We start from the raw sequence: 22,203 nt of genomic DNA, 5'->3' as shown, positions 1-22,203 counted from the left end.
CAGAGGCAGTCAGTACCAGATCTGAAGAAGCCTACACACAGGCCACACTGGATGTACAAGGGATCAGAAGAGATCTTGATTAGCAGCAGAATGATGGCGTGACAACTAAAAGGAGCTGGGTGCAGGCAAAACGTTTGGTTTACAGTTTAGAAGTTTCCAGAAAGACCCCTCAAAAACTTGACTGCCCTGAATTAAGCTTGGCAGCAAGTAACGCAACGGCCAGATACAGTTATTGGAGAAGAGTAATTGTCAAACACCAGATACAATATCAAGCTTGAGTACGGAGTCAGAAGCATACACATTGAAAAAGTTAAGTTACAGGCCCCACTGAACTTTGAACTTCCAATGAAGTTCAGCAGAACAGCTGGGGGTTTATTTGGTAAGGACATGTAAACGTCAGATTTTTGCAAACTGTTCTTTAGTATCCGTGGAGTTCTATTAATATATTTCATATCCATTCACCATAAAGCAAGTTGTCCAAGCAGAAAACCCTTCAGAGCAACACTTCCTCAAGCATCGAGAAAGCAAAAGCCTGTGTTGCTGCTATGGTGGATAAGAATGATGCATTTCACAAAACAGAAAGATGCTACTGAACCGCATTATTCAACACCAAGTGAAAGTATTCTGTGACGAGAGGACAAATCCTGAGATAGCCACTGAATAATGATGTCTATGGGCCCCCCCTTCTTCCCCTGGGAATGCAGCCGGCAATCTTCCCCGGCAGAGGGGTGGAAAGAAAATTAATGAGGTGATCCCATGCACACTTCACAAGCCCCTGGGTTCGCAGGTAGCAAGGCACATGGCTGCTCTTAATTACTTGTTCCTTGGGAACATTTCTCCCTCTTCCTTGAAGGGCACACGACCATCAGATGGACCATGTCACCAGGAGTTTACAAACAGAGACCAGTCACCAGCCTGTCATCCCATCATCGACTGCTGTCCATATCAATACAAAATCAGCTTTTAAAAAGATTCCTGAAATCAGAGAATGATGCAGTGCCGAAGGAGGCTATCCTGCCCAGGTATTGCTTTCCAATGAGTCCCACTTGCCTGCTCTGTCCCCATAGCCCAGTCATTCTTTTTCCCTTTAAGTATTTCTCCAATTCCTTTCTGAAAGTTGCCATTGAATCTGCTCCCATGTCCTTTCAGCTGGTACATTTGATAACAGCTCGCTGTGTGAAGTAATATTTCCTTAAGTCACCCCTGGTTCTTTTGCCAATCACCTTAGATCTGTGTCCCCTGGTTACCGATCCTTCTCACACTCGAAATAGTTTCTCCTTGTTACATCTAGCAAAACCGCACAAGATTTTGAACACCTCAATCAAATTTCCTCGTAACCTTCCCCGCTCTAAGGAGAACAATCCCAGCTTTTCCAGTTTCCCCCCCTTTAACTGAAGTTCCTCATCCCTGATATAATTCGAGTAAGTGTCCTCTGCACCCTCTCCAAGGGCTTGACATTCTTCCTAAAGCATGGCGCTTGGAGCTGAACAGAATACTCTAGCAGAGGCTGCAATAGTGGATTATAAAAGTTAAGCATAACTTCCTTGCTTTTGTATATAGAAGCAAGCCATGTAAGGTTTCAATTGACACTAATGCTGGATATCACATCCATTCCAATACCTACTGCCAACATTGTGACTGCTAAGTAGATGGGAACCCCCTAAGAAAATGGTACTTTTTGAGTATTGCAAAATGTGTTTGCAGTAAGTAAATCCACAATAATCTGCTAGAGCTGGTCTGATAAATTTGAGGCCCATTTGAGTCCTTTCGCATGACTGCTCTCACCTTTTATTAGCTGTGTGACTAATTTTGAGATGTAAATCAATGGTTCAGTTGTGAAACAATTTTAAAGGAAATAAAATGAAGATTGTTGTGCTGAGTGGCATTCAGTCATGGGGTTGCTCTCCGTTTTGTACTGTCACGTACCCATTAACGAGCGGTCAGACAAAAGACCAAGCCCCAAGGCTTTTCAAGTAAAGTAGGCCGGATTCTACTATAAGACCGGAATTTTTATTTCTCAAGTAGAAGAACAAATAATGAATCCGGTGGTAATTCAAACTAATTGTTCTGAAAGCTTGTGAGCCAAAAGATTCTTATTGTACCGAGGCTGCAGTGTCACAATGCATCAATCAGGACTAAGAGAACCTTATAAGCAAGCTCGAAACACAACAAAACACCTCAGCAGTCTGCATTTCCACTGCTTGCCCCCCCACAGTCTGTTAGTTGCAAAACCTATTCAGCAATTGAGTAATTGAAACGTTCAAAATGCTCTGGGCATACCAGCTTGGAAGGATGGCTTGCCTTCTCACCCAAACTGCACAACGCACAGTGCTGTGTGAGCCGAGACAAAAACGGGGACATGATAGGCCTTGTGTCTTCAACAATAGAATGTAGAAAATATTTGTGTGTGTTGTGTTGGGCAGGCAAGTGAGATCCAGTTCCAGCTCCCTACCTTTTCTGATCTGAACCGAGAGGGGATTTTGCTCTGTTCCTTGCAGCCGAGCGCTTTGCGTGATTAAGTTTAAAATAATGGGCGGAATTTTACGGCCCTGTCGTGTGGGGGCAGGGCTGGAAAAGGCGGCAAGCCGTTCAAAAGCCCATTTGACTTTGGCGGGACTGGAAAATCCCACCGGCAGGAGGGACTGTAAAATTCCACCCAATATGTTTGCATTTGTATCGCGCCTAGCCACACGGAAACACCTGAAGCCTCTTCACGTAACAACTTACTTCTGAAGCTCATTGCTCACCCTTTCAATTCACATCCTGTTCCTGACAGGAAAGTGCCCACAGAGCAAAACTGGAACCCTCGGATTAGTGTTGGAAAGGGAGCAGACATATCGGGCTGGAGTTTGCATACTTTTCTGGGGATGGGAGCGGGAAGGCTGGCTCTGCATCCAACGTGTTTGCTGTGTCTGATTTGGGAGTGCCTCGCATTGCTTAAGTATAGCAATCCATTCCCGAGTCCGACGATATTTAAACCTTTCCCTAGCATTTGTGATTCGCTGGGAAACTGTGAGATTTCTCACCTGAAGAAAAGGCTGGGAAAAATTTCAAAGCCCGTGAGTGAATCACAAAGCTCAGTGTGTGATGCTGTCCTCTAGATGGGCGAGTGTTCTCAACGCTAATATTCAGCCCCTTTTTTTTTCTTGAAGAGACCAGTTCTGCCTCCACCCTGCTCAATGCAAGATCGAGGGTTTCTGAACAAGATCAGTTACTTGGTGGATGGGTTCCAGTTTCCAACTGATCAGTAAATATACTGCAGTGTGTTGTCCTACTCCCAGGAGCGCCTTCTGAAATATCGACATTTTATTGCAATGTGATACTTTATGCAGTTCAATGCACTTTAAACTAAATAAGCTAAGAAATATCTTGCATTTCCACTGCACCTTACACAACCTCAAGATGTCCCAACCTGCTACAACCGATTAAGTGATTCTGGAGTGTAGTCATTGTTGTAATGTGGGAAATATGGCAGTCAATTTGCACACAGCAAGCTCCCAAAAGCAGCAATGTGATGGTGACCAGGTCATCTGCTTTTGGGATGTGGGCTGAGGGATGTTGGCCAGGACACTAGGGAGAGCTCCCTTGTCCTTCTTCAAAATTGTGCCATGGACGTTTTACATTCCCCTGAGAGAGCAGATGGAGCCTCGGTTTAATTTCTCACCCAAAAGCAGGCACGTCGAACATGCAGCACTCACTCAGTGCTGCCATGGAAGTATCAACCTACATTGTGTGCTCATGTCTCTGGATTGGCTTCTGATTCGGAGGCAACAGTTCCACAGGCGCAACAACAACATCAACTTATATTTAAAACGGGAAGGAGCGATTAGCATAGCAAATCTGACAATGAACGACATAAGGGCCTGTTGGGATAGGCGACCAAATACTTGGGTCAAGCTGTAGGTTTTAAGGAGTGTGTCTTAGAATTCCAGAACTGAGGGCCGAGACAGCGGGAAGCACAGCCAATGGTGAAGTGATTAGAAATGGGAATGTGCAAGAGGCTAGAATTGGAAGAGCTTTAATCCACGATCAGACAGCCCCCCGGGGGATTTTACAGTGTCATGCCCAAAAATAACGAAGTTTCTCATGACTGGAGACACTGACTTCAGGGAACAACTCCTCTGTAATTGTGATGTGGAAGCAATGCTCCTCCAAAGATGAGATTACTGCCTTTCTATCTTGCTAAGGGTGATGAACCTGACATTAATAACCTTATCTCAAGGACAGAAAATGTTGGCAAGGCTGTTCTGAAGGCACCTGAAGTCTTAATTCAGGAGTAAACCATTTGAAAACGAGGAGCTGTGAAATACTGAAAACTTATCAATCCAGTACCTCTCCTAAACATCCAAGTGCAGGCTGCAGTGAAGATTGAATCAATATGACCCTCCTGAGACTGCAGTAAACACAGTGAGAGAAGGAAGCTATTCAAAGTTCAAAAGGTCAGAGCAGGCACCAAGGCTATCTGCCCCTGGATAAGAGATCGCTTGGTGATTATGTGATGAATATGTCTGGTTGGTGCGTGTTTAAATTAGGACTTTGGTCTGGAAGTGCCAAATCAAAATTGTCTAGGTCTGGATTTCACGGAATAGCTGCTTCCGCCAATGGTTTCCATTCCATTGTGTAGCTATTGAGGATACGGAAGACACCGACAGATGTGAAGGGCCATTCAGCAAATTGACCTATCCATCCAGAGAGCTCCTTACATTTCCCATAGGAGCATCCAATTGCTTCTTAAATCATTCCAGAATGTGGGTTTATCCCACATCTTGTTCATTCTGTGTATGAAGGAAAATATTATCCTGATGTTTGTTCTAACAATCCCCTTCTCTAACTTGAACTTGTGAGACAGGAATGTTTCAGGTGAACACTTGCCATTCTTATATCTTGTGTCATACGTCCTGTATAATAAATAGTATCTGTCCATATGGTTATTTCTCAGACACCTCCTTCTAGCCTGAAAAGCTCAAATCTCTCCATACAACCTAAAGCCTAACACTGGGGTTAGTATTTTGGTGCCCCTCTGCTCACTCTCTCTCTCTCCAATATTTAATTATTTCTTTCCTTTCTTGCTAATCAGGCTTGAATGCAGTATTTGAGCTGTGATCTGATGAGAGCACTATAAAGTTTTCTTATTCTGTGCTCTTCCTTATGTTGTTGTGTTTTGGTTTTGTTGTTCAACATGATATTGGCTTTGTAGATTGCTGCTTTGCAGTGTTTGGCCATGCCTAGCAGCAAGCCCACATTTCACCCTGAGCTAACTCAACGCCCTTCATGGAGTAAGCTTGTTGTCGATTCTTCCCTCTTGAGCTGGGAACTTTACATTTGCCTGCATTAAACTGCGTCTGCCATTGTTTGGCCCATTTCCACATGTGACCAACTCGTTTGCTGAACTACTTTCCTCGATTTCCACTGTCCCTCCTAGTGAGCTTTCACCTGAAAACTGGATCACTCTGTAGGGCGTTTCAGCATCCAGGTCACAGATACCAATCAGAAAGATTGGTGGTTCCGGCAGTGGGCCATTTCAGTACGTATCTTCCCCCGCTCTGACATCAATCCTCGAACAAGTACACATTGTTCCATTTCATTTCATGGTTTTGGTTAACATTTACCACTCAGTTTTTCCATATCAGCTCTCACAATGTGGCTGGGCCTTTGGTCCACAAAGTAGCTCTGTAAGCTACTGAGTCTTAGCTCCCAATTCCAAAGTACATGTTGTGTATAAATGAAATTTATGTTTATTAACGGACCTCGGGCAAAGCCACAGGCAATGCCCAGTCTATTTCGCGAAGCCACTGCAGATTCTGGTTGTACGGTCTTGGCGGAAAGCAATTGTGCTGATTGAGAGGAGTGCAGGCCAGGGGCAAGCAACCTCGAATTCCTGGGTGTGGGGGCAGGAGGGCCCTGGATATTGGTCGCCATGCTGTTTGAGGATGTTCTAGTTCAGCAAGTGGGTTTCTGTGCTATTGTGACATTCAGTCATGTTGCAAAGCCAAATTAATACAGGACTTGTAGGTTAATGACCTGAGACTATGGGTGAAGGCATCAGTCTCTGACACTCAGCCCTGTACTTCTGCAGGAAGTGAAGAGTTAAGAGTGGTACTGAAACATTAGCTCCTATTCAAGCTCCTGTCTCCTTGTACCCTGTGAGCTCAGTGCTCACAGACAGCAGCTCTCCATATGTCAAAGTGAGTTTGTCAGCTTTAGTCTCACTCCCTTTGTTTGACTTGGTCACGCTCGAGTGCTCCCAGCACAATCAGGACCACGCAACAATAGGTTTTATCACCAGACCCAAAACAAAATACAAGTGCCATTGTCTTGTGAACTGGAGAGGGTGCTTGCTGTTAATTGAGGCTCAGCATAAGCACACAGCCTCTCGCTGAGGGGATTAACAATGTGTTATGGCTTCTCCAGTGATCCGTCTCTTTCAGATCAGTTTAAAATCAACCCAATCACTGACCTTTCTCTGCCCAAACCGAGTTAAGCACAGGGCTGTTACTCCCTCTCAGGCAGCAACCACCCAGTCCTGGACATCAGCAAACTTCCCCAAACTTTCAGCAGCTTTGGGAAGCGAGGAGTGTTCAAGGTGTTCAGCCCATTTATCTCTCCCCTGCCGACCCTTCAGCATAGACCAAAGAGGAGATCCAAGGCATTCTTGACCTTGTCTGCCTCAGCTGTTCATTGGGGAAACTCAGTCCTTTCAGGATGACAAATGGTTAAAAAGAGCCGGTCAAATCTTCCAAGGAGCGGCAGTCACTGTACAACTGCACTCCACTCCTTTTATTTTTACACTAAGATGGAACTCCGCATTTCTGGCCCAGACTTCCGAACCAGGACTTTTCAGAAATACAGAGCATACCTGTTCTCGGGGAACTTCCTCGCAGTGCATGATCACCGAGGGAAGCCAAGCCACTGCCCCTTTTTACAGCACTAGCTGCCGTATTCCAGCAAGTAGAGGTTTCAAAGGTCCCAAAGCCACTTTGGGAAGCTACGGAGAGAAGGTAAGTGTGTACGGTAAGTGGGTGAGTGGCTAGGGTTTCAGGTGGGTGGGTGAGGGGGTAGGGTGAGTCAGAGGGAGTCAGCAGCACAGTTGAGGGGTCCAGTGGGGAGTCAGTTGCATCGTTGCTCAGGAGTTAGGGAAGGTTTTAAACCTTCTAACTTTTTCTGGGCAACCATCCGACGTCTCCGGCTTTAACAAGCGAGAGGCTTCCTTGGAGGGTTCCAGGCGCAGGGAAATTGCCCATCGGAAGTCCAAACTTCCCGGGCAATTCTTGCATAGTCAGTGGGTCTGGGCTTCCAAGGGGTCCCCCAGTGCATCTTGGGAGGTAGGGTATGACCATCTGGGGACTGGAAGTTCAAGGCTGATAATTCTCTTTCAAGCTGTCACTGGCCCATCTGAGTATGATGTTGATGACTGGCTCAATATGGGAGCAGTGAGTGGTTCCACACGCTCACACACACACACACACACAGGCACAAGAAAATGAGCAGAGGCCTAATCATGCAAACAATGTCCTGGGCTTGTAGAAAGACTTGTAATCCATCTTGGCGAGCGTACTTTTTATTTCCTTTGGGTTATTAGTTTGGCTGCTGACTCTGAGTGCATTGTTTCTTTGGTGTGGAGTTCCAACTATAAACAGGCCAATTACAGTGACTGCGGGATCTAGAACAAGGAGAATATAGGTATATGATTAAATGAAAGAGATTTAGGACACAGAGAGTTGGTAGACTGGAATATTCAAGTGTTATTGGTTGAAGTAGAAACCATGGCAACATTTAAGAAGGTGTTACAAAGGTGGTTGAAGGGAAGGGGATACAGGGAGTTTGGAATAGGATGGGATTGGAACAATTGGTCAGAGGCTCGTAGAAAGAGGCCATTCGTCCCATTGTGTCTATGCCGGCTCTTTGAGTGAAAAATCATGCTCAGCCCCACATCTCTGCTCTTTTGTCTGTAACCCTGTAAGTTCCTCATCCTCAAGTAACTGTCCAATTACCTTTCAAAATTATTTAGGGAATCGGCTTCTAGCACCTTTTCAGGTCGAGAGTTCCCGGTCCCAACAACTCTGAGTGAAAATATTTCTCCTCACCTCCCCTCTAGATCCTTATCCAATGATTTTAAATCTATGACCCACTCATCAGAGGGAATATTTTTTCTCTATACCTGCCAGCTCGAAACCTCTCACCATTTTGAAAACCTCTATTCAGTCACCTCTTAACCTTCTCTGTTCCAATGAGAAGAGTCCTAACTTTCCCAACCTCTCCTCAGAATTGAAGTGCCTCATCCCTGGGAACATCCTGGTAAACCTCCTCTGTATCCTCTCTGAGGCCGTTACATCTTTCCTGAAGTGTGTGGCCCAGGATTGTCCACAACACTCCAGCTGAGGCCTAATTGGTGATTTATAAAGTTCTAGCAGGATCTTTTAGCTCTTATTTTCTATTTCTCTATTTATAATCCCAAGTAACTCATATTCACCACCTTATCAACCTGCCCTATCGCCTTTAAGGCTGTGGGCATCATGGTGGGTGTGAGGGGACAATATAGCGAGAAGGCCAAAAATTGGTTTTACGTCGTTGTGAAACCAGTTTGCGATTGTCTGCTCTGCCCGTCAATGCCGGGCTGTGTTTTCCACCTCTGCACATCAGGAACCTAATTTCAATACTTCAGCATCTCATTATAAGCCCTGCTCACCAGAATCATCCCCCATCAGCTGGATTATCCGTGCACGAAGGTGTGAGTGCACACCAACGTGTTTCACAACTGTACATAAGCGACGTGAACCTGGCGAGCTGCACTCCGCTCGGGACTTTGAGGTTTGTTTGCCTACCTTGCTTGGGGCAACATTCGTGGGCCTCAGCGCCAGGCTTCACAGGCAGCACCACATCACTTTTAGGGGGGCTCATGGGCAGGTCTCTCCCTACCAAACCAGCTATAGGGCAGGGGTGGCTGCGGGGCTCGGGCTTGTTTGGGGAAGGGGGAGAAGTGGCCTCAGGCAAGGGCAGAGGCTGCAGGGTGAGGGCTGCACTGGGGAAGGGGGGTATCCCAGGGTGTGTGTGGGGGCACATGTTGATCTGTACAAGTGGCCTCAAGAGGGTGAGGGCTGAGCAGGCAGTGTCCTGATGAGATGAGGCCAGATGGACATGTGAGGGTATATGTGAGCAAGTGAGTGGTGATGTCCCTTGAGCTGGCAGTGAGTGAGATGCCAGGGAATGTGTGATGGGCTTGTGAGTGAGAGTTTAGAGTGATGAGATGGTTGACTTACCCTGGTGGCATGGCTGACCTGTTTTCTGCACTGGATGGCCAACCTCTTGTGTGCAGCTTTGGCACTGACCACCTCTGCCACCGCCTCCCAAGCCAGAGCAGTGAGGCGGATGGGCCCCCTGTGACCAGTGTGGGAACAGGGGAAATCACGGTGGGCCTCCAAGGTGTCCAGAGGTGTCCCAGGGATGCATCACTGAACCAGAGGTGGGGGTGGGGCTGCACTCTTCTAGGGTTTCAGGGCCATGTCTTCACTGGAGCTGTCCTGAGCTGCAAGCATTGAGAACTGTGCACACGGCTACTGTTTAGATATGGTGCCCGGCATGAGGAAACGGCGAGGCGGGCAAATGGGAGGCTGGCCACCAGCGAGATGGTATGTTTCCCGTGGCTGCATAATGAATGAAGAGGGAATGGAATGCTTTACCCATTGTGGCCGGTGGGTAAAGCGTCTCGCTACCACACTTTGTGCCAATCTGGGACGATCTCACCCTACAGACACGCTGTTCTCTCAGCTCATCCACACCGTTCAGATTCCTGCCATTTATAGTTCACTGTCCTTCCATATTCACCCTCCCAAAGCTGAGTCATGTCACACTTCTCCACATTGAATTCCATCTGCCATGTTTATAACCATTTTACCATCAGGTCTGTCTCTGTCATTCTGGACCCTGCAATCATCCAAGCCATGATCTACTGCTTTGTACATTTATCACTGAATCATGTGTAAATTTTATAACGCTGCTCCCGACACCAGAGTCTAGGACATTTATAAAAACTGTAAACAGTAATAGAACCAAATCTGACCTTAGCAAGCAAATCAGCATCCTAACAACAACACCTTGTATTTATATAGCACATTTAGCATATTAAAATGCCCCAAGGTGCTTCACAGGAGTGCCATAAAACAACATTTGACATTGAGCCACATAAGGGGATATTAGAGCAAATGATCACAAGTTTGGTCAAAGAGGTCAGTTTTAAGAGTTTCTTAAAGGAAGAGGAAGAGATCAAGAGGTTTAGGGAGAGAATTGGGACCCAGGCAACCTGAAGGCAAGGCCACAAATGGTGGAGTGGTTAAAATGCTCAAGAGGCTGGAATTGGCAGAGCACAGAGATATCAGGGCATTATGGAATGGGAGGAAATTACCGAGACAAGGAGGGATGAGGCCACAAAGGGATTTGAAAGGATGAAAACTTTAAAATTGAGGCACTAAATTGAACAGAACTGGGAGCTGGTCAGTGAGGACAGGGGGTGATAGGTGCACAGGATTTTAACCAGAGTTAGGTCATGGGCAGCAGGGCTTTGGATGGGCTCCAGTTTATGGAGTGTAGGATTTGTCAGGTTGGCCTGGAGTGCGTTTGAAGAGTTGGCAAAGGCCTGGCTGAGGGTTTCAGCAGCGGATCAGCTAAGGCAGGAGTGGAGTCAGGCAATGTCATGGCAGCCTCAGTGATGATGTGGATATGTTGTTGGTAGCTCATTTTCGGTCAAATACAACACCAGACTCCCAGGCTAAGAAACATCCATCCATCACCACCCTTTGCTTCCGGCCAATGGGCCTATTTTGCATCCATATCACCATTTTCTCTTAATTCCACGGACTTCCTAACTGCAGACCTTGGGATGCCACGTGTATCCCTGTAACCCAGCATCCTGACCCTCAAGGTAGCTGAGCCCAATCACTGCTTCTATTTTTTTGTTTGTCCTGTTTGAATTTTGGGTTGGGGGGGGCATTTACATTCAGAACGAGATGTTCTTAATGCTGTTCCAAGAATGGTTCTGAAGCATAGGGGCAGTGCTGATTTTGACGAACGAGAAGCTACAATGAGCAGGTTAACCCAATCTTCATCCAGTTATACTGCAGGGAAGAATGGACACTGGGGGAGAAAACCCAAGTGTAGGAAGCACAAGGTACAAGGGAATGTGCCCGGCAAAATATTCAATGTTTACATCAAATATGATGTTTTCATGATATTTTTACATATTTTCAAATCACACAAGGGTGGAATTTTAATTTTTTTTGAAGTGAGGGAAACTGTGACATTCAGATTTCCAAAGCTCCAGCCACATCATTACACCCAATAGTTACCTCAACCTTCCCTCTCACTCCCAGCCTTTCTCCATCCCCAATCACTGGAACCTTCTTGACCGAGTTAACCCAGTCAAGTCCCTGTCTTTTAAAGGGACGCTCCTCTTCAGCCCTCCTCCCTCATTCATATTTCCCCACCTTCCTTCTCAACTACGCCAGCAACCCCAGTTCAGGTAGGTATTCTTCCCCAGTTCAACCTGGTGCACTCAAAAATGGGGCTCTAGTCCCCCCTTTTTCCTCAGTTAAAGCGGACACTCTTACCCCACCGCCCTCCACAGCATCACTCCGGGCCTCTACATCCTTCCTTCCTTCCCTCCCCCGGTGTTCCTACTTCTAGTGATTCCTGCTCTTGGCACAATTCCCCCTGAAACCACGCAGCAAATGGAATTGCCATAAAGGACAGAAGAACTCAGGTGGTGTTGAGGGGAGACGGGTGCATTCCATGCTTGACATTTTTCAGCAGTCACTAACAAGGGGCTAGCAGGCTGGAAAGACTGTGAAATACTGAATGTTCGCTGGTGCAGCTTTCTTTTAGAACACCTGGTTTCGTTCCTTTGTTCAGGAAGTGGCGATATTTGAAGGCGAGTGGGTAAAGAGTGCAGCCATGGCTCAGCGGGTAGAATTCGTACCTTAAGAGTCAGGAGGCTGCGGGTTCAAGTCCCACTCCAGAGACTTGAGCACAAAATCCAGGCTGACATGTCCCAGTGCAGCACTGAGAGCATGCTGTATTGTTGGAGGTGCCTTCTTTCATACGAAACGAGGGCCCACCTGCCCTCTCAGTGGATGTGGAAGGTTCTCCTCACCTGTCCAACTTCTATCTCTCAAGCAACGCCTGAGCCACATTATCTGGCTGTTATTACTTGTGGGAGTTCGCCAGGTGCAAGTTGACGGCCACAACAAAGCCACAGACGCTGCAACAAGTGACTCAACTCCATGAGCTGTCAAGTGCTTCTGAACATCCCGGGGTCATGAAAGGAGTTACAGAAGCGCAGACCTTCCTTTAGTTTTAAACGTTATCTGGCCTGCTAAAAGTGAAATGCTCGGTCCAGCCCTGTCCAGGATTGTTAATTTATCTGAAAGGAGAAGACAGAAGGAAAATGAACAGAACACAGCTGGTCACACGTGGATTGTGCTGAACCAGGAGACGAAGTGAACTAAAACAAAAATAGCTGGAAAAACTCAGCAGGTCTGACAGCATCTGCAGAGAGGGATACACTTAACGTTTCGAGTCTGTATGACTCTTCATCAGAACTGAGCAAAAATAGAAATGAGGTGAAATATAAGCTGGTTGAGGGGGCTGGATAGAGGGCCAGTGATAGGTGGAGGCAAAGAAGAGATTGCCAAAGATGTCATAGACAAAAGGACAAAGGGGTGTTGACGGTGGTGATATTAGCTAAGGAATGTGCTAATGGTGACATGAAGGGTAGAAAGCAGGACAAGCTAGTGGCAGATGGTCCTAATGGGGGTGGGGTGGGGGGGTAGGGATTGAAATGGGTAAAAGGTGGAGATAAAACGGTAGATTGAAATAAATTTAAAAATAGATGGGAAAAGAAAAATATATTTCAAAAATTGTAAATTATTGGAAAAAGGGGGATCGGAAAAGGGGTGCGGATGGAGGAGAGAGTTCATGATCTGAAGCTGTTGAGCTCAATGTTCAGTCCGGAAGGCTGTAAAGTGCCTAGTTGGAAGATGAGGTGCTGTTCCTCCAGTTTGCACTGAGTTTAAGTGAACAAGCCTCGTGCAGCACAGAATGTGCACAGGCAAGGCCACGTTTAATCTTGCATCATCACAAAGCGTGGACAGTGCACCTTCACACGCTGTGGAATGCAGCAGTTTCCTCAAACAATTAATTAGCAATCATCTAATTCCACATCTTTGGAGGTGTTTATTTTTGTTTGCACACAGATTTATTGTCAAGATTACATTTAATGCGATGTTGTTAAGCTAATGAGGCCCAAGGGAACATCTTGATAACTTGCGCAGGAGCCTAATCTGCCACCAAACACTTCGAAAATAACAAAGCTCACAGCGCAGCCTAAACACAGCTGCACGTCAAACAGAAACCAGCTCCGAATTAGACGTAAGGGTAGCTCAGTAAATGTTTCAATGTCTGCTGTCCTGTGGGCAGGGCCCATGAGTGCTGGGACAATGCTCCAGCTCCTTCATTCGAATGCCTGACTCCATCCACCGTGTGCAGAGGCTGAAGTTTCATTGTTCATGGCAACAAAAGATTTAAATTTCCAAAGACAACAGTGGAAACAGGATCTGGAACAGTTTCCACGAGAGGAGTCGATAAATGTTTGACAAATAAATTTGGCAAGAGGTTGGGTGGGGGGAAAGGGGGGTGGGGGGTGTGTAAATGGGACGGACGTGGGAAGTTTTGTCAGGTGTTCTCTTTATTATAACAGTAAGGTGGCGATGAAGCAGTCTCTCGTCACTGTGACAGTGCAGTTATCGTGTAAATGGAACCTAACCAGGATCAGAGCCCAGCCACACACTGGATGAAAATCCCTATAGGACAGACGCCCGTTCCCATAGGACAGACTCCCGTTCCCATTGGACAGACTCCCGTTCCCATTGGACAGACTCCCGTTCCCACAGGACAGGCCCTCATTCCCATTGGACAGACTCCCATTCTCATAGTACAGACTCCCATTCCCATAGGACAGACTCCCATTCCCATTGGACAGACTCCCATTCCCATTGGACAGTCTCCCATTCTCATAGTACAGACTCCCATTCCCATTGGACAGGCCCCCATTCTCATAGGATAGACTCCCATTCTCATAGGACAGACTCCCATTCTCATAGGACAGACTCCCATTCTCATAGGACAGACTCCCATTCTCACAGGACAGACTCCCATTCTCATAGGACAGACTCCCATTCTCATAGGACAGAACCCCCTTTCTCATAGGGCAGGCCCCCATTCCCATATGACAGGCCCCTATTCTCATATGACAGGCCCCTATTCTCATATGACAGGCCCCCATTCTCATATGACAGACGCCCATTCTCATAGGACAGGCCCCCATTCTCATGGGACAGGACCCCATTCTCATGGGACAGACGCCCATTCCCACAGGACAGACGCCCATTCCCACAGGACAGACGCCCATTCCCACAGGACAGACGCCCATTCCCACAGGACAGACGCCCATTCCCACAGGACAGACGCCCATTCCCACAGGACAAACGCCCATTCCACTTGTCCTCAAAGTCACTTCAGTTTGACTGCACATCAACACTAAGTTTGAGGAGATTCAACCTACTGCTGGAGAGGTGGTACAGACACAGTGGGTCAAAAGATCTCCTCCTATGTAAATTAGAATTCCTTACAAAACTGCTCAATCGGCAGGCTACACACATTCACTTATTTAATCTGTTGGGGAGACCAAAACAAGGGGTCATGAATATAAAAGAAAATTACCCTTGCCCTCTTCTTCCCTGTTGGATGAGTGAGAGAGTGGGTAAGCTGAGAGTTCTTTCACATTGCCCATTCTTCCACTCCTCGTTCTGACAATCTTTAGCCCCATACAATTTTAACCCTGAGTTTTGTAATTCTTACCTTTTCCTACACTTTCATACTGGGAAAAGAGTTGCTTCCCCAGTTTGGTTTTAATCTATTTGAAGCAATTTGTCAAATCCAGCTGCAAAAGAGCCAGGTTAACTTGTTGTTTGTCTCACTGCTGCCTGTGGCTGTCACTGCTGTAGAATCTCTGCTGCAGTTTTCTACATTACACCCAACACATTTTCAGAATAAGTGTGTGTGGTGTGTGTGTAAGTGTGGTGTGTGTGCATGTGGTGTGTGTGCGCGTGTGCGTGTGGGTGTGTGCGCGTGCGCATGCGTGGTGTGTGTGCGTGCGATGTGGTGTGTGTGCTGTATGTGTGGTGTGTATGTGGTGCAGTATGGTGTATGTGTGGTGTGGTGTGGTGTGTATGTGGTGTGTGCATGGTGCATGTGTGGTGTGGTGTGGTGCGTGTGCGTGTGCGTGGGGAGTGGTGTGGTGCTGTGTGGGTGTTTGTGTGTGGTGTGTGTGTGCGCGCATGTGTGTGGTGTGTGCGTGGGTGTTTGTGTGTGGTGTGTGTAGGTGTGTGTGTGGTGTGTGCGTGGGTGTGTGTGTGCATGTGTGTGTTTGTGCGCGTGGTGTGTGTGTGTGCATGGTGTGTGTGGTGTGTGTGCGCGCATGGTGTGTGTGGTGTGTGTGTGTGTTGTGTGTGTGCGTGTGGTGTGTGTGTGTGTGGTATGTGCGCGTGGTGTGTGTGTGTGTGTGGACGTGGTGTGTGTGTGCGTGGTGTGTGTGTGTGTGCATGGTATGTGTGTGTGCTGTGTTTGTGTGTGTGCTGTGTTTGTGGGTGTGGGTGTGTGTCAGGCACTTGGAATCAGAGCAGTTACAGCACAGGAAGGGTAAAATAGGCCTATCAAGGGCTATGCAGCTAGACCCACTCCCCCTGTCTTTTCCCCATAATCTTGCAAATCTTCTCCCTTCAGATAATTATTGAGTCCTCTGTTGAAAACCATGATTGAATTTGTCTCCACCACAGTCTCAGGCAGCGCATTCCAGAACCGAACCACTCGCTGAGTGAAAAAGATTTCCCTCATGTCGCCTATGCTTCTTTTGCCAACCCCCTTCGATCGGCGCCCTCTGGTTCTCGATCTGTTTACGAGCAGGAACAGTCTCTCCCTATCTACTCTGTCCAGGCCCCTCATGATTTTGAACACCTCGAACAAATCCCCTCTCAGCCTTCTCCTCTCCAAGGGGAACAAGTCCCAGCTGCTCCAATCTATCCTCGTAACCCCCATCTCATAAATCTGGAAAACTTCGGAACATTTCAATGAGATGAAAAGGAGCTGCATTTCCATAGCACCCATCACAACCCCTCTTTAAAGCTTTAAAGGAAATGTCACTGGCCCACCTCATTCTGTCCGGTTACTGCTACAAGTGCACAGCTGGGAAGTTAAACAGCGAGCTAGTTACTTACAGGTGAGAGGATTTCACTTATTGCTCCTGTGCCACCCTCTCATGCTTCTCATCACTCACCTGTCGCCACTCTTCATTGCATTGCAAGAGCAGTGCAAAAGCCCAAGGTTCAACTTTGTTGCATATATGACTCTTTGGCCCAGCTTAAGGTGGTTTTCTCCCCTTGTCATTATTTCAAATAACTGGGCTATTGATGGTGCTAAAATGATCGGAAAGTGAAAAATCTCAGCTCTCCTGCCTGCTGCATTCCTTCAAGCTGCAGCTGAGGCTGCCTCAGATTTTTTTGTTCCAAGGGTGCAGTAAATTCTCACCTGTTAATGAAATGAGTTACCATACACTGTGCAACAATGCAATTCTTAGCAAATCTCTTCTCATTGCCATCATGTTACTCTTCGTCATTCTAAGCCTTTTCTTCACAACTCCAAAGCTTCATTTCTTTTGAGTTTTGCCGTCTGTCACTCCTTTCTGATTGAACTCTTTCATTGAAGATACAGGGTTTCATCCCCATTCAATAGAAAAAAATGTTTGTACTCACTTTTCTGAAGAGTATGAAAGCCATTCCAGCCAGCCGGCGAACCTATTCCGGAGTTAGTTTGTCAGGGGTGAGCGCACTCAACTAAGGCACACTCAGCTTTATCAGTCAGTGTCAGAGGGCTGGTGTCCTATCACCACACACATGGCTGTGTTCTGACAGGGAGGCTCCTGTTTGTGTGTGTGGTTTTATTATCTGTTCCCTCCCTTACGCAGAAGCAAGCACAGAACAAAAGCAACAAGTACCCAAACCGCTGTAAAGATGCACAAACTCCCACAGACTGAAATCAAGCTTCACTGAATTAGTGCTCCCCCCAGCAGCAATCCACTTCCACACCTCTCCCAGCATAGAGAGAGAGAGAGACATGGGTCTCCCTTCCTCAATTTCAGAAGCTGCTACTGGTCAAAGGGGAGGGAAGGAGAAACATACCATAGAAGACCAAACCCAGCAGAGGCAGCGTACACCGACAATGTCCAGAATGACCAGCAACACTGTACCTAACCAGGCAGCATTAGAATATGGAGGAATGGCTCCTGTCTCTCCCTTCAAGGCTTGTCATTCCTACCTAGGGATTACTGTGGGTGTATGATCACTTAGTGTGTCCGAGCAACATTGTTCAATCCGTTTTTTAAAATTCCAGCAATAATCTGTCTCTGTGAAATGTGTTAACACCAAGACAGTGGACAGGGATATCATTTCTACTAATTAAGCATCGGCCAGTATTGCCAGCACTAAGGAAATTATACTGTGCTTGTTGTAATAAATGTTCTTCAAATTCATTTTTGTCACAGAATTGCCCTTTCTTATTTTAAACCAATTGTTTCCTTCCCAGCCAAGTCACAATCCATTCTGCAGGAGCCTTGCTTGCAGTATGACTGGCCTGCTTCCTCTCCAACCACCCACCAAAACAACCCTCTCCTCGTTCTGTACCTTCTGACCCTCAACACCAAATAGCCTCAGCTTGCCCAGCATGGGTGTACATGCATAACACCAGCATAATAAACAGATCCATGCAGGCTAGTGAAGCTCCTTTGAATCTTTCTGATCTGATCATTCTTCAAACCCTGGCATCAGTAACAAAATGCTCTTGCTTAGAAAACCGTTTCAGTGCTCAGTCGGAGTCTTTATGCACTGTTATGAAGTTGTTTTCTTTTGTTGTGACATGGGTCTGATGCTTTCACCTCCTAGATGTATGTAATCTCACTTCAACACATCTGACAGCAACAGAAACCCACCTGACTTGGTAGTACACTGTCAGGCCTCCAAACTCCCAGTCAGGCCATGAAATGCAGTGAAGGAGTTTGAAGCATCAGCGTGCTTCATATAGTCAAGGTCAAATTTGATGGTTACACTGTCAAGACTGGGGCAGTGGTTCCCAGAATATCCATATCTCTTCAATATCAAATGAATACATATCCTAGTCTTCTGTCCCCTAACCGTACCATAGAACTCAGTGTAGTCTTTTCATTTTCAGTTATGAGATATTCTGTCTTATAGTGTCACAGCTGAAACCTCAAGAATTAACTTACCAATCACAGCAACAAAGAACTTAAGCTAGAATAAAAACAGAAAATGCTGGAAAAGCTCAGCAGGTCTGGCAGCATCTGTGGGGAGAGAAACAGAGTTAATGTTTCGAGTCCGTATGACTCTGCAGAATTTAAGCTCATTGTCTCACTGGGACAGATAGATGGACAGACATGTATGTGAGCGCACGTGCACACACACACACACACACACTCACACGAAAGGCAGAAGAATGCAGGACCTGATACATCATCAGGAAGATATTCTCCGTCGTTTCGGGGACAGTGTTTATTGCGTATCATAAGGTTTAGGTTGGCTATGGAAAAGGACAAGAAGCAATCCTGAAGATCGTCAATTAACCAGGAGAAAAACCAACTTCCTAGGGCTAAGAATGGACCTGGCCCAGATAAATTGGAATCAAAGATTACCAGGTAAAACTGTAGCTGAACAATGGGCTCCATTTAAAGAAGAGATAGTTCAAGTACAGTCAATGTGTGCAAGCATCACTTGGACGTGCCATTCATGGAGACCAAAAGAATGATTATTGTGAGAGAGAGAAAGCCTCTGGATGGTATAAACATGGGGTGTTTGTTTAAGGCTGGAGTGAAGATAATTGTTGCTGCAGAGGACAAGGTCTCAGCGATCACTTGACCTGTGCTATAACTGAGCCGGGAGAGATTGACACAGCTATGAAAATACCTTTCATGTACGTGGCATGACTCCATGATCTCAGAGATTTTTCCACAGACCTGGGGAAAGGTTGTCACATAATAAAGAGACAATGAGACTGTAACGTTAATACGCAATAATACAAAATGTATCATGGTGACAGAGTGCTAATTTTCTTGAATGATCTGATCACGGTCTTGGAATGGAATCTTTTGTTTTTGGACAGCCAGTGAGAGCTTTACTCTTCATGCGGACCAGGCTATACTAGGCCAGGTAAGCAAACATTAGAAATAAAAGTGTTGTTTGACTGGCTCTTAACAATAAGCCTCAGCTTCAATCTCAGAAACCCCTGCCCCCAATTCACTGCATCACTGCATCAACCTGACATTTTTGCATTTTCTGCACTGTCCTCGAGTGAGATTGGCCTATCGGTGATCAGCTTTGCACTGTGTCCATGACTCGTAAGAACTGGACTAAGTCAACATTATCATTACAGATCAGGTACTGAGAGTCAGCTGATAAACAAAGCTTTCACTCAGTCAGTGGAGCAGAATTTAATCCCAGGTTTCAGACATGAAAAGCTCGATCCTAAGCACCCTGTGATGTGGTGCAAGTGTTTCAAACATGGCCATTGTAGGCTTGGAAACAGAAATTGAAGGTGCTTTCAATTGGCGGAATTGGAAAAATTAATCCACTTATGGTATTGTGCCATTCTTGCCCTGGCTCCCTCTCTGTCCAGCTATCAGGCCTACCTCACAGTGAAATATAACTCAGAGTTGAAGCTTTCAGTATCATCTGCACCTTTTCCTGTGGCTAAGACAGGACCTTCACTGGAGTTCAACTCAACAGCATCATTACATTGATGAAACACACATTTGGAACAATATACAGTTTATCATTGTCAGAAAAATCCACAAGGGGAAGTGTTATTAGCATCAGACAGACTGCAGCTTGGAGTTCAGCCAAATTGATTGGTAACTGACTCTGTGTGGTAGTGCTGGAAATGTTACCCCAGTCCATGACTGCAACCATGCTGCTGGCTGAAGTGGGGGCCACTCTGATAAATCAAACTGAACAGCACTGCAGCTCCAATAGAGCAACAACATTAACTCAATCCCAAATGGTTACAACAGCCTCTTTGGTAACCCATCAGTCACATCATAATCTGCTCCAATTGCTGCTCAGGTACAGGTCTTAATCTGGCCACAGCGATTGCCCCCGTCCTCTCCCAAAGGAGGATGACTGGTGTGTGTTCTGTTTGTGTGTGGGCAGGTGGGTAGGAGGTGAGGAGGGGAGGTTGGTGGTTTATGACCACTGGCATTGACAGCTCTCTGGTACTTTGCCCACATGCCTGTTCATCATGAAGCTACAGAATGTGTGTTCATTACAGCACGGTCCAATCCTATCCCCAGCCATTCAGCACTGGGGAAGTGTTAGGATTGACATTTCCGATTAGGAAGGAGCAAGACTGATTTACGCGTGGTACAAGGCTCCTTTTTTGAGAATGAGGTACACCAGGCTACGTGATGTCTTTTGAGCCTAAACGAGGGTGAGTTGATGGGTAGCTTTGAACCTTGGTCATTGCCAGCCCATTATAGAAATGGCCATAGTTCCATTCTCAATAGAAGTGAAAATGTTCACCCTGATGCGTCTCGATGGAGTTATCTAACGTGCTCTTTCCCACAAGGATGGCCATGTATCAAGAATGGCAATCATGGCCCTTTTCTGACTCCCGCGCCCAACTAATGTGCATTTGCTAATTCAGCAGAGGCCAGGGAACCTTTTGGATCTCTCTCCGACTCAGTATCGTCTTAGATGGCGCATTTACTGACTATGCCACCAGATGGAGCCATGCTTCAAGCAAGGAGCTCATACCAAGTTAAAGGGGGTGATCTCACTGTGAGATGTTGACAGTGAAGATTTTCATTTTTAAGCTCGCTGACCAGTATCATCAATCACTGTGATACCGAAGCTAAGGAGTCCAATTGTGCAGCCACTCTCTGACAAAAGGTGCAGTGACGCAATATGCTAACGCACCGATAAATAAGCACACAAAGCTTAATGAGAAATTCAGCAGGTTTTGAAATATTGGCACAGTGCAGGATTCCTTGCTGTTCAAGCAGGCCAGAATTGCCCACAAAACAGTCACTGGAGTGCTGGCCAACCACAATCAACTGAAACGCTGGCAGTGGGAGCAAATTCATTTGTAATATGGTGAGATTCGCTGAACAATTTCAGAATAAATCAGCACAGGTTTTCAGGTCAGCCCAGCCTGTGCCCCAGGATAGAAATACTCGTCAATGGGACCCGCAACCAACTCCACCGTTGTAACCCAGTCAGAATATTTATTTTAATATCCTTCCTATCAATAAATGTTATGGACCTCCGAGGGGTTATTTATTACAGTAAACTCTTTTGTCCAATTCCTTGATAAACATTGGCACTCAGGCTGGGTAGCAGCTGGAAGAGTTACAAGGTCAAAAGGCCAAATCAAAGAGAACACCCAAAAAAATCACTGAAAATTTGAAATAAATCAGAATATTTGGTTGCTACGCAGCAGACTAGTTTGTATCTGAATGAGAAATGCCTGCTATGACTTGCTACATTACAGTGACCACACTTCAAAAGTAATTAACTGGCTGTAGAGCGCTTTGAGATATCCTGAGATTGTGAAAGGTGTTTATATCGGGAAATGTAAATCTTACTTTCTCTCATGGTTCAGGCTTAACGTTTAGTGGGGAAGATCCAGAAAAAAAACCCTTCCCTCTCTTCAATGCTGACCAAGTTGTTACGTACTTTTTATTCTTTATTTTAATATTTTCCTGCATTGTTCTTACCTATTTAATAACATTTTTGGCATCTGTGCAGGTGTGCCCTGTTTCTTGGGTCTGATTGGCAGATAAGCCGGCCAATCAAATGTCTGGAGCCAATGAGCTATTGCAAGGCTCCTACCAATGGGAAAGAGCAGGGCAGCGACAGACCCAAAGGTCAATCAAAAACATGAGTGATTCTTCTGCTGTCACATCGAGTTCCTCAAAGAGGTAACATCAGACACGGGCCTCCCATTTTACCCTTCATTACACCGATCCATGTTGCAGCACGCAATGAAGGAGGCCAGTCAGCCCACCTTGCCTGTGCTGGCCCTGGGAGAGAGCAA

General features: G+C 46.2%; 1 protein-coding gene across 1 annotated transcript in view; it reads right to left on the bottom strand.

Annotated features, from left to right (window-relative positions):
* The window catches only part of LOC144694910 (ankyrin-1-like), a 198,923-nt gene extending 181,961 nt beyond the window's left edge, over positions 1-16,962 (bottom strand). The window contains exon 1 of the mRNA XM_078565662.1: positions 16,857-16,962. Coding sequence (XP_078421788.1) covers positions 16,857-16,880 — 24 coding nt within the window. The 5' untranslated portion in view covers positions 16,881-16,962. The remainder of the gene's footprint in view (positions 1-16,856) is intronic.
* Positions 16,963-22,203: the final 5,241 nt, after the last annotated feature.

Source organism: Cetorhinus maximus, chromosome 20 (genome assembly GCF_964194155.1).
Source record: "Cetorhinus maximus chromosome 20, sCetMax3.hap1.1, whole genome shotgun sequence".
Taxonomy (NCBI): Eukaryota; Metazoa; Chordata; class Chondrichthyes; order Lamniformes; family Cetorhinidae; genus Cetorhinus; species Cetorhinus maximus.
Note: the sequence above shows the minus strand (reverse complement) of the source record. Positions and strands in the feature narration are given on the sequence as shown.